Raw genomic sequence first — 15889 nt, forward strand, 5'->3', positions numbered from 1 at the left:
GTCCATTTAAAAAATTGGGTTATTGAGTTGGGAGTTCTTTATATATTCTGGATAGAAGCGTTTGTCAGTACGTGTTTTACAAATATTTTCTCCCAGTCTGTGGCTCTACCTACACTTTATTAACTTTTAAAGTGCATACTTTTGTATTTTATCAACTTTTTCTTTTGTAATTTATGCTTTTTGTATCTTATCTAAGAAATTTTTGCCTACCCAAAGGTTGCAAAGATTTTTATCTTCTGTTTTCTTCTGGAAGATTTATGATGTCGGATTTCACATTTAGGCTTATGATTCATTTTGAGTTAATTTTTCCTGACAGGGCAAATTATGGGTTGAAGTTGATTATTTTGCAAGTGGATTTCCAACAGTTTAGTACCATTTATTAGAAAAACTATCCTGGGAATTCCCTAGTGGTGCAGTGGTTAGGACTCTGCGCTTTCACTGCCAGGGGCCAGGGTTCAATCCCAGGTCGGGGAACTAAGATCCCGTACGTCACACGGCACAGCCAAAAAAAAAAAGACTATCCTTCATCCATTGAAAAGCATGGAACCACTGTTCCCAAGCAAGAGAAGACTCTTTAGTACTTGGGCCATGGGCCTCCTTCCAGCCAAAATGCCCTGAATTTGCACTGGCTTCGTCCCCCTCCCATTGGCCCACTGACCCTGGCTGCAGCCATTCCAGAAGCCTGTGATGTCATTAAACACCAGACAGAAACTCCCATTTTGGGGCTTGTTGGGCTGTGCCTACATACATGGCAACCTTAGCGCCGAGAAGAGAATTCAGGGTGTGGTGGGAAGAAGCATGAGGGTGCAAGGAGACCTGGGTTCCCCTTGCTGCTAGCCAGCTGCCTATTCTGAGCCTCTGGGCTCTGGGTCTCCTTCCTCACTGACAGAATGAAGGAGCCAGACAATATCATAGTGATGACAGGAACAACGTTTAAACATTTTTTTCTGGTGTGCAATTTCTTTCTTTTTTTGCTTATGAATTTGTAATATCACGATGATTCTGTGAGGTGATCTAGAAAAGTAGTTTGTCCCTTTTACTAGTAAAAAAGCTGAAGTTCAGAGAGGTCAATGTCTTACAGCTAGTGGTTAGGACTCTGCACTTTGTTGGTGGGAATTCCCACCAACAGTCTTTTTAGAAGTTTAAAATTGCACGTGCTTTTCATTTGCCTAAGCCGCCCCCCCCCCCATGAGGTACATCATACCCATTATACACTCATTTCCATGATCTGCCTGGCCCTTGAATTGTGATGCTGTCACAGAATCAAAGATGCATACATTACTTATTTAATTTCACTAGATTTTAGTATTTTATCATTGCATCTATTTATTCTTCTCTGTTTCATCACTTTCAATACTCCTCAACTTGCTAATCTGCATCAAAATAGTTCCAAGTACTGACTTTTCTATAACAAACAACCAGACATACAGAGACAGATTACCTTTCGGGGCAAGGTTTACTCCCTTCTACAAGAACAGAATGTGTTGTAAGACGCCAACTTTTCATCATTCTAAGTCTATTCACCCAAAAATCTTACTTCTCTACTATTTTAGTCAAATAACATGGACAGAAACAAACAGAAGACTTTTTTGGAGAAGACGGCCTTCACCCCATCCCCCGAGGTCGCAAAGCAAAGGTAGGTTCCTGTCGATAAACGCAAAAGGGTCATTCTTACCTCTGGATTGAGACTGAAAGCTTTTGCTGGTTTTCCCACACAAAGAAAATCAAAAATGATTTCTTTCATTGCAAAATCTAAACGTTCCTATAGTGAAAAAGGGAAATCAAAACAAAGCGTTATTTTAATTCAACATGAAAATGTCTGTTTTTGTCATATGCACCGAACAGGTGGCTTCTGAAAGAAGAGGGGTATCGCTTAGTTTGATGCATCACAGAGAATCCGTGAAGGAAAACCATGTCCGTCCGAACCTTCGGTGGAGCTGCTCCTGTTTCCATGTGGCATGTGGAGATGCTTTATATAATATAGGTAATTAGGCCCTAAAGCACAGAATGACTAATAACTAAAAACCAAAAAATGAAAACCAAAACACTCTGAGTATCTGGGCTTCTACACAGTGCAAACTCTTCCTGCTTGTCCTGCCAATGCTGACACCTTCTTGAAACTCGGTTTAAAACATATTTTTAAAAATACCACTGCAAAATGACCATTTTCTTCTATTCTCTAACATTTCCAATCCCTTGGCTCATATTACAACAGACAATCCTGCAAGTGAAATGAATAATCAACAACAATCCTGCAAGTGAAATGAATAATCAACAAATAAGAACTATTAAGGTTACTTAAATGAGAACGTTTACGCCAGATTCTAATAATTTGAGACAGTGACTACTAAGATATGTCACGTTGATTTTATACAGTATATTCCAGAATAATCAAAGCACATTCTCAGCCACATGATAACTACATGTAGAAAAGTTCTGTTAATTCATCCACCTGCAGAGCAAGTACTGTCCTTTCCCTAAGTACAAATATTACAGAGACACTTCCTTGCACTAAAAACACAGAGAGATATTATATATTGAATGGTCTGTGAAGTAGCCATTGAACCTTATGTCTTTATAGCAATATCAATTACACTTCAACAGTACTTTCATGCCTATTATTTCCCTTTATCCACACAACGTTCTGAGGGATACTGGGTAAGCACTTTCATCCACATTTTATAGATAAAGACACTGAGAATAAAGATGTTCTATGACTTCTTTAGGGTATGGAGCTGGCTCACGGCAGAGGCTGGACTGGAATAACCAGCTTTTCATGCTTCTCTGTAAATCACAAGGAAGCCAAAGTTAGGATAAAAACCATTTACACACAAAGTGTTTTAAAAACTAGGGCTTCCCTGGTGGCGCAGTGGTTGAGAGTCCGCCTGCCAATGCAGGGGACACGGGTTCGTGCCCCGGTCCGGGAGGATCCCACATGCCACGGAGCGGCTGGGCCCGTGAGCCATGGCCGCTGAGCCTGCGTGTCCGGAGCCTGTGCTCCGCAACGGGAGAGGCCACAACAGTGAGAGGCCCGCGTACCGCAAAGAAAAACAACAACAACAACTTTTAAAAGTCTTGGGTCTAAATAGTAAACACTAAATGTTTAATATCATTGGACCCAGGTCTTAAGTAAAATAGTATGTATGAAGTGCTCAGAACAGTTCTTGGCAAAGAATGAGTGCCTGATAAAAGCTAATATTCCTGTTACATTCTTCTTTTTCACAGGGTGAAAGAGCATTATGATTTATTTACTCCTCCAAGTTCACTAAATTATCATCTTATTTCCTCCAAATATCAGACTCAATTTCCTCCAAACATCAGACTCAATTTCCTCCTGACTTGAAGCATCTAGAGCAGAGAAGCAGGAACAAACAGGGCCTAGGAGTCAAGAGACCCTCTTACGAATAGGCTCTGTGACCTCAGATCAGTCACTTAAACCCTGCCTCTCAGTTCTTTCATTGGTCAAACGCTGAAGACACTTGGCACACCATGTCACAATTTGTTTTGAAGCAAAAAAAAAAAAAAAAAGCTATGTGTGAAAACACTTGCAAAACCATCCTGAAAAGTCTGCACACGTGAGATTATTTTAGACTCTTCATCTGTTAGTACTTCATAAGAAGGAGGTGGCTACTCAGAGGCAATTAGAAGACTCTCACTGCCAGAAGCATCTCCATTACCTGGGCAATGAACTGGATGATTTTCACAAAGATGTTCAGAGGCATGTCCCTCGGCACCACACCACGGGACCCTTTGGGGAAAAGTGTTGTGATGATGGTTATAAGACGGCTGAAAGATAAGGGAAAAAAAGAGAAAACAAGCAAGATTGGCTGAGCTCCTGTACATTAAGGGAAAATGGCAGGTGCTTCATCTTATCTAAGTATCAGAGAGAATTCAGAGAAAGAAAACAAACCACTTCATCTCTTTTCCATTAGCATAATTACTCTCTGAAAAGGTTTTCTGGAAAACTAAGGGCAGCTGGAAAATTATAGCCACTTCCTTTGTTAAAGTGGTGAATGTAGTCCTGACACAGAACTTGGCAATCCTGGTAGAGGCTGGAGTTTCTGTAATGGCTGTTGAGCCAACGTCTAAGGAAAGCCTGAAAAGGTCCAGAGGACTTAGAGCTTTTACAAACTGTCAGCTTTGAACAGCTTCTAGTTTGGTTAGCATAGTTGGCAATGACACAAAACACCCTTTTCACTGGCTGAGTGATGTGGTTACAGTTAACTCAGTGATGGGGTTACCATTAACCCAAGCCAGCTCCTTACCTCTGAGTGGCTGTGTTGCTTTCACATTTAATTCGAATCATGTAAACCCAAAGTAATCTGTACAGAGATTCCAGTGCAACTCGAGCCATCTTGGGGTCTTTATTCTACAACAGAAACCAAGATAAAAGATTGCAGATTAAATGGTACTGTACAGAGGTTATTCTTTTCTGAATGCCTGATAATGGAGGACCACAGGTGGGTGGTAGGGTGCCTACGAGGTACACTGCACCACCTGGGACTTATGGGGTATTTGCCTCCTGGTGCCCATTGGGTAAATAATCTCTGAGAATGGATCCAAATAGCCAAGAGGGCAGGACTGAGCAGTTCAGGGGGAAGTCATGTCTTTCTCTCCTTTCTAAGGTGAATACTGGCGATTGCTTTCTTCCTCCAGGTCCTAGGGAACCACATCCCCTGGCGCCAAGAGGAGAATCAATCCGTCCTACTGTTGATTATGCCCTTGTAAACACCACCCACCTTCACCTCCCATCTCTTTGCCCTCCAACATCTATTGAGACTAATAATATATAATAAGCACTGGGATATAGAGATAAAAGTTTACCCTTTTTCCCTAAGATGTTCACAGACGATGGGGAAGGGGTGGCAGTTGGGAGACAAATAATAAACAGTCAACTCAAAGACACAGAGAAAAACTGGCGGGGACGGGAGCTAGAGGCTGGAAAGAAGGGCAACCTATGGCAAACACAAGGACTGGGGTCAGGAAAGGTTTCCAGGGGCAGACGAAAACTCAGACGAACTTAAATCCATTCACTCATTTGTTCATTAAGCAAACATTCGAGTGGCTACACTGGGCCAGGTACTATGCTTGACACTAGAAAACAAGATGATGGGGAGTGAAGAGCACTTTACAGAGAGGCAACAGCACAAAGAAGCTAAGAGAGCAGGTGAAGGAGTCATGTTTCAGAAACTGGGGATGGTTTTTCTGCTAGGACACAGGGCCAGGCGAAGGAGCAGTGGCTGAGGAGGCTTGAGAAGAACCCTACGTGCCATGCTAAATAACGGGACCAGGGTTCTCATGATGGTGACAGGAAGCCGTGAAGCGCAAGGAGACCATGTGAGAAGTCTGCAGCGTGGGGCATGAAGCAGGGGCAGGGAGGCAGCCAGAGCACAGCTGCCAGCTTCCAGGGTCTAACAAACAGGCCAGGTGGGGGGAATGGATTTCGTCACTGGATGGACATCACCTTCATTCTTCCCCTTCTGACTCTCACTCCATCCTTTCAACTGATTTTATAGGTTTTATCTACAAAATATGTTTTGAATTTGGCATCTTCTCCATTCCCACTTCCTCTGTTACAGTTCAGGCTTCCAGCACCTTCTCCTGGGATGCTGCAGTAACCTCCTAAACAGTCTCCCTAAATTGATTCCCTCACTGCTGTCCTGTCTTACACTGATTATAATCCTTTCTATTTAAAAATCAGAGATTGGGTGGTTTTCCTGATGCCTATGGGATCAAGGGAACATTTCTTGCACGGCATACCTGACCAGACAGTATCTGGCTCTAACCTACCAGTGAAGGATGCCACCCATTCTGTTTTTCTCCCACAAGCTCCCCAAACTCTAGTGAGGCCACGTTCATTCCATGTCTGCATCAGGAGTGGGTTTCCTACCCTCCCCTGTGTCTTTCTTTTCTACCAGGTGAACCCCACTCTTTCACAGCTTACTTGAATGTTCCCAACTCCGTGCAGGCTTTCTCTGTTCCTCCCCAATATCCTGAATCCCATCCATTAAAACGAATTATTCCCTCCTGAGTGTCCCCTGACCCTCATACAAGCATGTAACATAGGCTTTCAGCTCTTTACTTGTGGTCTTGCATAGACATCAGTTCCCACATGAAGGTGGGTTCTCTGAAAGTGAGGGGCATTATTTACCCAACATCTATTAGAATTCCTGCCACTCCGCAGGGGATCAATACATGTTTGCTAAACAGTCTTCAAACGTCACTCAACTTTCCTATAGGTCTTTTGCTTTTACATTACTTCTCTTCCCTACTCATTCATTAATCTCGTCACAACCGTTTCTGCTGTTCTATTCTAAGTGTAGATAATTCGGGTCCTGATTTGTTAAGAATTCTTAACGGTTTAGACATAATCTAGGATAAGTTTACCTTTAAGCTACTTGCTGAATAAAGATGAGTCACATAAATAAATTCTACGGAAAAGACTGTAGGGGGTAGTTTTTTAGATTTAGAAAAGATTTCTTATGCCTAAATAGTTTTAAAATAACTTCTTGGCATGAAATTATTATGAAATTCTAAATTTCTATATGCATTTTGGTCTCATTCCGGATTTTTTTCTTCTATTAATCTAAATAAGTAAATAAAGAAAATGATAAAACACATCATTTTAATTTTTGAGGCTTTATGATGTGTTTTACTATCTGGTATGGCCTACCTTCCACCATCCACTGCTCTTTTTCTTTTCTTTCTATTTTTAGGGCTTTCCCAGATATTCCTGTATATTTATTCTTCCAAATAAACTTTATAACTACTTTTCTAGCTCCAGGAAACAAAAAAGCCCCAACTTTTTAGAAGCATACATTTATACATAAAAGATTTTTTTTGTCTGTTAGTAAAACAAGTGATACACCTTATAACTTGTTGAATGTCTTGGTTACGTAAAGGAATTTTAATAAACTACTGAAATAGTAAAGTTGCGTTTAAAATATTCCATCATTTAAAAATTTCAGGAATTCTAATTATCTGTCCTCTAATCACTCCAGATCAGCAAATGTCTATGATGTTAACACAGTGGTTAAAAGCAGACTCTAGACACACACTGCCTGGGTTTAAACCCATCCTTGCTCTGCAATTTATTAGCTGTGTGGCCAACCTCAGGGAACCTCTGTAATCTCTCTGGGCCTGATTTTCCCTAACTGTGAAACGCAGATACTAATCCTGCCTCCCTCCTAGGAGTGTTAAGAGAACTTAAGAGTTAGCACATAGAGGGAAGTTAGCACTGTTCCTGCCCATAGTAACTATTATTACGTACAAGGTGCAGATTCAGTAGCAAACAAAGGAGATTAGTCTCTGACTTCAGGGAGCTTCGTTTCTAGTGGGAATGTCTCCTCCTTTGTGAATTTCCCTTTATTAGTGTATATATTATTTTATATTCATATTTGCATAGTGTGTCATTCAAAATTCTCTCTTGTGCCTTATCTCGCACTGTGAATCATGGCCAGGTAGGGCAAGTAGCATCTAACTTTCATTTAGGAGCTTAACTAAGATCTCTAGTTTAAATGATTCCGATTACTGTCTTCTGTTTAACTTCTTTTACACTTTTTCCCTGTCCTCCTACCCACAATTATCTTTTGGGGGCATGCTGTTATGACTGACGTGCTTTTACTCTTAAGAATATGTTTGAGATTGTCTATTTGTGCTCCCACAGAGACTGAAGAGCAAAGTGGCTGACTTAAGTTTTTATTGTTTTAACCGTGGATCCTGTACCGGTAATTGCTTTGTAGCATTTCAAGATGATATCACTGATCACTGCAATTCTCTCCTAAAATGATTTCCCTTGTTTCTCTTCCATTCTCGGCATTATCATATGATATTCTTAAACTGCAACCATGATTGTTTACTTCCCTGCATTTAAAGCACTTAAGTGGCTTCTAATCACCTCCTGGACGACGTCCAAATTCCATGATGTGGTGCATGAGGGGCCTTTGGTGACCTGGCTCCCCCATCACCACCCTCCGCCTCCACCCCCACTGTGCTCTGTGCCATAACATCCCTTCTGCAATTCATCGAATGCCTGGAATGCCTCCCTACCCTTGTTTTACTTGGAAAATTCCTACTCCCCAGCAAGATTCATTAGGTGTCACTCCTGTGTTACGTTCCCCTGCCCCTCCACTCCTTCCTCCATCCCAGAGAGATTACCAAGTGTTCCTGTTCTCTGACTTCTAGAATGCTGTTCTATGTCTTTACTTGTATTGATATGTTTCCTACCAGGCTGTGAGCTCCAGGAATTTTGGACTGTTCATCTCTGTGCCCTCAGTGACTGCCGTACAGCAGGTTATCAGTAAATATCAAATTTTTTTTTAAAAAAGCAAACTGTGAGTAGTAGCTGAACGTGATGTGTAAGCAAAATGTCTTTATATAGAAACTGTACAAAAGGCAACCCTTAGTACGTAGCTGAAGCTAATGGACATGATATTACTGAACATCTTACACTTTTACAGCATTCTGATATTTCAAAAGTACTTTCATAGACCATGACATCAATTGGGCGATTCTGTCATTGACAGAAGCCAAATCACTGGCTCAAGTCTTCAAGCCAGTAAATAACAGGTGGGATAGGAACTGACTTCTGGTCCAGTAAGGACTGTTTTCTCAGAAACTGGAATGTATATATTACAGGATGCTTACTACATCAGGTGTTGTTATCAAAATTGTACACATATTAACTCTTTTTAATTCTCAGAATCATAAAGTTGATACTGTTATTGTATCCTTTCACAGATGAGGAAATCAAGGCCCAGAGGGGCTAATAAGTGGCGGAGCCAGCATCTGAACCTAAGCAATCTGGCCCCAGTGTCTTCCAAACATGAATTTTCCCACTTCAGTGGAAATATTACATGGAGGCTGATCATATATGCTGCTGGCACCTACTAGACTGTACTCTACTTGAAAACAGGATTTTTTCCTCATTGTGTTTGTATGTCAACAGCAGCTAACATAACAAGGTCTTGATATATAGTTTCAGGATTTTGACACTTTTAACCTATGTCTCAAACCACCGACTTCTGTGTCAAAAGTCTCCACTCCAAGATGGAAAGACTATTCTATTCTTCCACTGGAATACGCTTCTCAATTAATTAATTAACCAACAACTTATCTATACTAGCTCTGAGGTTACAGTGATAAAACTGTTCAAGAATCTAGCAGGCTTCAGAGTGGATCTTCCCTGGTGTCCTGCATCTCATCTCAGTGCTGGTCACAGACAGACTTCATGTGACATGTCAACCTGCCCAACACCATGCCCACCTTCTTTAAATTGTGCTTTTGATTTAGTTAAAGCAATTCAGTGTTAACAGTAACAAGTAGGGAGCACTGAATTCACTGATAACTTGGCTAGTGACAAGGTCATTGGACAGACCCATGTTTCCCATGACCCATCAGCTGACCACTTGCACCCAGTCACCCAGGCTGCTTATGAATATGCAAATTCCTCGGCTGCACCCAGACAATTCTAAACCAGAATCTCCGGAGGTAGGTTTCAACAAGCTGCATTTGTAACAGGCTTCCTTAGAGATCCTTATGCACACAGAGATAAAGATCCATTGATTACAGATCAATAAATAATTTTAGTCTTTTGATCTTGTTATACTCAAAACTCTTCTAGATTTCTCTTGCATTGCAACTAAAGCAACTGAAGTAAACCTATTTCTTTCTCATATTTCCTTGCACATATCACAGTCAACACCTTCCTTCCTTTTGGCATTTCCTTTTGATACCTGAATCAATTTACTCTGATCATAATTCAATCTTTTTGATGACTGTATTATCCAAATAACATATGTGCTATAGTTTAGGATAACCTCTAAAATTTCTGTACCAAAAATTTACAGAGATTATTTTTCTATTCATTGGCTGAATAAATAAGGCATTCACAGAAAGTAACACACCTGTCATCTGATCCCTAATTTTTGGACTCAATTTGTGTGCACTATTAGAATTTATAAATTCCACTTTGAAATGTGCCTTTGACAGATCTGAAACATAGATAAGAGATTTTCTCAAGTTTATAGAAATAAAGTTAATATTAAAGCAGTATAACTATTTCTTGAAAATTAATATTTAAATAGCTAATACTGCATCACTTACATTTGATATTTGCAAAGAGGACAGTAGTTGTTTTAAATGGTACCATACATTTTAATGGATTCAGGCAATGACTGTGGAATCCTTAATATATTACTCAATCCTTCCCCTCATAAAATAGAGATTTCATTAATACCCTTACTTTTATGTGAAAAGTTAAGAAAAAGCACTCCTTTAACTTCATAGTGATTATTACACACAAAGATATACTAAGTGCCAAACACAAGTTTCATCAAACAAATTTATGGCAACGAAACTCTGAGACTCTTAGTGGAAAGCAAAAGACCTTCCTTGTCCCCTCCTCTTCCCTGCCCTTTCTGAATCCGTAATTCTCTATCATCATATCCTATTTGATTTTCTTCATAGCAGTTATCACTATCTGAAGTTTTTTTCCTCATCTACTTGTTTACTTGTTTCCTGTCTGTTTCCTCCACTAAATTACAAGGTCTAAGAGACCAGCGTGTTACTATCTCATTCATCACTTATTCCCAGCACCTGGAACAGTGCCTGGTACAGTTCTAGTGAAGAATTGTTGACCAATTGACTAAGCGAATGCATTCAAGTCCCAGCGCAAATAGTGACTGAGACAAAAGAAGAATCCTTTTTAATTCTGTACTTTGGCTTCTAGTACTATGAAGCTAAGCTGACTAATGTCTAACCTTCAGATGATATACCTTCAATATTGCTATCTGAGCAAAATTTTTAGAAAAACATAACTAATATCATGAAAGCACAGGGGGAGGTCAATGCGGCCTGTGACATTGTCATGATAATCCATGACATGTATGTAAAGGCCCTACTGCTGGCCTGGCTCATAACAGATCTCCAATTAATGAGACCTATTGTTGTGATTAATTATACAGTAAATAGATTTCTTAACTTTTGGGGTTTCCTTTTTTGTTTGTTTCTGTGATCAAGACCTCACTGGTATATTATATTCATTATTTTAAGGAAAAGGAAATTTAAAGATTCTCCCAATTATATTATCCATTTTCGAGGATAACAAACGTGTACATAGTTATTATGAACACAATAATTACGACATTTTAAAAGAACTATTAATAAATGGGGATTCATGACAAAAAAAAGTACTATTAAGTCAATTTTTCAAAACATATTTCCCTTTTTCAGAATGAGATATATTATGGCAGATGTGAAGGGAATGTAACATTTTAAAATAGCTCAATATGTTCAGATTCTGACATAAAATACATAGAAGAAAAAAGTATTGGTCACTACTTACCAGGGGTTCCTGAAAGATGTCAAGGTCGTGGTGAGAAGGTGTTGTAAACTTCTCACCACTTTACAAGGGTCTATCGCTAATACGTGGTTGACCGAGTTAACAAGTGTAAATAAAGACTTCACGTTTGTGTTACCAAAGCAGCCTGCTTCTGACAGACTGACACTGAGGATAAACCAGGGCACTGACGTTAAATGAGCATTGAATCTGAGAGCTTGTTTACTTTGAAAGCAGATTTTTCACACTCACACACATTTCTATTCTGCTCTATGTCATGCTGCCACCTTGATGGCTCTCCCCTGCAGAACATATCAAAGGTGGCTACCAAGTTCAACATGTAAGGTTCAAACACTGGGTTCATTATACTTGAGTACATATAGGGGATGGGGAGACAAGTAGGGGAGGGGATGCAGGGAAAAAGGGATGGTGACCAGAGGAAAGAGCTGGATTGGCGGTCCTTTCTGAAATGATATGTTTGGCTCTAAATCCCACAGAATACTGAAGCCATTCAAGACAAAGTGTACTCCTAAAGCCATGTTAGTTTTTCCTCAGGTATTTCTTCCCTGTCGAGGACACTTGAGGAGGTTTGGAAGGTTTTCTGTAATTTTTTAAATGGTCCCATTTAATCCCTACTGGGTTTAGTTCTAAATATGTGTGATACAATTTTATTTCGATTGTAACTCATCAGGTTTAGTTCTAAATACGTGTGATACAATTTTATTCTGATTGCAATTCATCAAGGATCTTTCTGTATCTTTTACCCTTGAGGAGGTGAATTCCAATAATTTAGTACCCATAAAGTGAAATATCATTGCCTTTCCGTTGCCTAATAACTACCTCTTTCATGCTTCATGGATTACCAGACCTCCAGAAATGGCACAGGTAACTCCCTACTCCCAACTTTTACATCCCTCCTTGTCTGCATCACGCATTTTGAAACTTCATTACGTATCCCCCAATGAAATGCCAAGTTCCTTGAGAACAGGGACCCTAGATCTAATTTTTATAGAACTAACATCCCTATCTTTCCAATTTCCGGCACCTTCCCTAGCACCTCTACTCCTTCTGATCCTATTGCCTTTCCCTTTGAGAAATCCTGATGCTTGAAATGTTTGCACAGGGAAACACCATGAGCGTGCAGCCCTTCTCTCTAGGGCTGTGTGTAACCCTGTTATTAAGTCTTTCTGGTGGGCTTTGACCAGACCTTCAAACAACATTCTAACTTTAAAGCAATTAAGTGCAAAGTAAGATTATGCTGCTGTATTTCAAAAGCAACTCCAGACACCAAGAATTTTGGTATTTTTGGCCACAACAGTAAATTGTCAGGCAAAACACTATTTTGGTTCTAACTAAAATTCATCACAAACACATTTAGCATAATATATACAGAAAAATGAACATTCTTAATCATTTCTTTTTGTTTCGTTTTGAACAAAATGAGCTTTTCCTCTTTGTGTAAAATGTAGAAGAAAAAAATATTTAAATGGAATAGCGGAATAACTTAAAAATGGACCAATATAACAAAAAAATGACATTGGGTTACGTGTTGGAGGTGTTTGACAGATGGATAAATCCCTGAATCAAACATCTGAAGGTGGCCATTATATAATAGCTGATACCCTGAAAAACACTGTGTTTCCCAGAATTCTTAAATGCTAATTCTATATCCACTGCTATTATATTTCCCTGCCAATTTGAAGAAAATAAACGATTCTAATCTTGGATTTCACAATCAGCTTTTAGAGCCAGTACATAGCTGGTGCTTAAAACAGCCCCAATGCAGACTATTGTGTCATTATATGATAAGTGACAAAATAATATAATTAATCTTGACCATTTCACCAAATTAAAGGGTCTTAGAACAAAAAAGACATGGCAATATGTATAAGCACATACAGCACTTTACAACTAAGTGCATTTCAAAAATTCTAAAGAAGCAAGTATTAACCTGGTAAAAGGAATTCAACATCTTTGGACACAACTGAGAACAACTGTGAAAAATATGTGCTATTTGCACATATTAGAAACAGTGTTCATTTAGTTGTCTTTTATCAATAGGTCACTAAAACTTAAAATATGTTCACAACATTAAAAGTTATAAAGCCTATTTTAAAGCTAACCATTACAGTTGTTTTAACTGTAGGTTCCTCGGTTTCAGGCACCCTGAATTGGTTCCCATGTCACCCAGCATCTGAACAGCTGTTGTTCAGTGGATGCTTAGGACTGACTGGCAGCACGTGGCTTTAACAGAACATCTTCAAACAATCACAAATAACAGGGACAGGAAATAAGTGTTCTCTGGTAATAGGTCAATCCTCCCACAGAATGGAACGTTCCCCCCCCCCAAATATTTCCCTAGCCTGGAGGAGGTTAGAGAAAGGCTGGAGGAGGTTTAGGTGAGCTTCTGCCAGTGAAGTGTGGCCTCCCTTTTTTTAATCATTTAGAAAAAGTGTGACCATAGATGCATATAGAGGGGTATTTAATTCTACCTTTAAAATGATCCTTCTTAGGGACCTCCCTGGCAGTCCAGTGGCTAAGACTCCACACTCCCAATGCAGGGGGCCCAGGTTCACTCCCTGATCAGGGAACTAGATCCCACGTGCTGCAACTAAGACCCGGTACAGCCAAATAAATATTAAAAAAAAAAAAAAAAGCTTCTAAAGTGATCCTTCTTAGGCGAGATTTTACAACATTGTAAATTGACTATACTTCAATAAGAAAATTAAAATTTAAAAAAAATTTTAAAAGAAAAGATTTTCCCCCCCAATTTGACATGATTTCTCTTAACCCCAGTCACCTTCTAAAACTGACTATATTTAATAAGGAAAACTCTTATTATTTTTTTCATTATTCCAAAATAGTACAGGATCATCTCCCCTGCAGACATCAGGAGTCACTCTCAGAAACACACAAACCAGGCTCGGACTCATACATATTTTTATAGAAGACTTTTCTGAGCCGACAAATACTAACTTTAAGGTTGGATAAGCAGTTGTTGAGGAAAACGTGCCACCTGTTCAGGAATAGCTGCTTCTGGCTGACGCAGAGCAGACAGGTCACCAGCGGGTACAAAGCCTGAGGAGAGAGAAGATGAGGTCACAGGGTGATGTCTATTTCAACCAACCAGGTGACACACGCTCTCTGGAACCACCACCCACTTTGTAACACACCCAGGCGCAACAAGTGCGGTGCAGACATGGATATTTTGCGAATGCTTTCTGAGGACGATGGGGATGGAATGCTCTAGAGTTATGTAGAGGGTAGAGAGTGAGTTTCATGGATCATAAGTGGAAATCTGATTCACTGATTTAGTCTTCACTCATAAATTTTAAAAACAAACTATCGTAGATCCCTCTCAAGCCTCAGGAAAAAAAGCAGGAAGGCACACTGATTTTGAAAATGTTACTGGCTTTTGTGCTCATAAACATCTACCAGTTTGTCCCTGTCTTAGAGGTAGGTGTATGTGTTTTCTTTTGCATGCAATCCTCCTGTAATTAAGGAAGATTCCTAAAAGAAATGTTACTGCATTGGTAAACTCCACCCAGACAAATTTAACCGCAGAAGGAATCTGCTTACGAGTGAATAAACAGAGGTGCCACTGTGCTTTTCCTGCCTAACTGGGCAGGTTTCCCGCAGCAACTGGAGAAGACAGAAAAGCTTGTGGGCAGCCACCCAAACAATATACATGCAGAACCCACCACCATTTTGCTGAACCAGATTATGGCGCTCCCCAAAATTGGGGCTAGTGAAGATTAAAACAGAAATATAACTCGCTCATCCATTAACTTGAATGAGCAAAAATCTATTGCCACAATGAGACTCAGTGCTTAACAATCCATACGCTTATTTTGTTGTTGTTGTTAACTTAGTTTTAAACTGACTTTGAACTATTACTGCCATTGAGTGCAACTCTAATTCCAGCCAGTAATTTAAAAACAAAAATACAAGCAGTCACAACGACCACAGCATGTAGACAAATGAGCAAATCTGTCACCACTGCCAGCAAAGCAACTATTTGCTCAAATAATGGTGGTAATGTTCATACTTTAAAGATTAGCATAAACAAGGCTAGAAACCGGCTCCCTAAGCAACCCGCTCGCTCCGTACGACCACAATTACAGCTGCCCTACCACCTGCCGATTCATAAACCAGAGCTCTATTTACCATGGAGGAAAAAGGTTGTGGTAATTTAAAAGACTTTTCTATGCTGCTCTTCAGTACAAAAGCATTCCCCGAAACTGTTTTCTCAGCCTTCAGAGAATCTTTCCAATGGCCAACTATCTGTGTCCCAACTCCCTTTCCTGCCTGGTTCCATTTTGATTCTGAATATCAGGATGGGAATTAGCCAGTGAAGCTTCCTGGGGATTGAGAAAAGAAACTGTTGTTATAAACTTTAGTCTTCAGATTGAAAAATTACTCAGAAATTAAAATAAAAATAAGTTAAACCCATCTTGAAAATGAACAGCGGAATCTTTAGGACTAGAAGGGTCCTTGAGGTGACATGGTCTAATCCCCTTATGTTACCTTGATTCAGTCATGGTCAGTAAT

At 39.8% G+C, this 15889-nt stretch overlaps 1 protein-coding gene across 7 annotated transcripts in view; it reads right to left on the reverse strand.

Moving 5' to 3' along the window:
- FRY (FRY microtubule binding protein) overlaps positions 1-15889 on the reverse strand; it is a 426693-nt gene that overhangs the window by 137372 nt on the left and 273432 nt on the right. For all 7 annotated transcript variants that reach the window (XM_029209846.1, XM_029209848.1, XM_029209847.1 and 4 more), the window contains 4 exons: positions 14315-14416; positions 4266-4369; positions 3678-3786; positions 1676-1762 (listed from right to left, as the gene is read on the reverse strand). In XM_029209846.1, the coding sequence (XP_029065679.1) occupies positions 1676-1762; positions 3678-3786; positions 4266-4369; positions 14315-14416 (402 nt within the window). The remainder of the gene's footprint in view (positions 1-1675; positions 1763-3677; positions 3787-4265; positions 4370-14314; positions 14417-15889) is intronic.

Source organism: Monodon monoceros, unplaced genomic scaffold (assembly GCF_005190385.1).
Source record: "Monodon monoceros isolate NGI ecotype Baffin Bay Population unplaced genomic scaffold, NGI_Narwhal_1 Super_Scaffold_8, whole genome shotgun sequence".
Classification (NCBI taxonomy): domain Eukaryota; kingdom Metazoa; phylum Chordata; class Mammalia; order Artiodactyla; family Monodontidae; genus Monodon; species Monodon monoceros.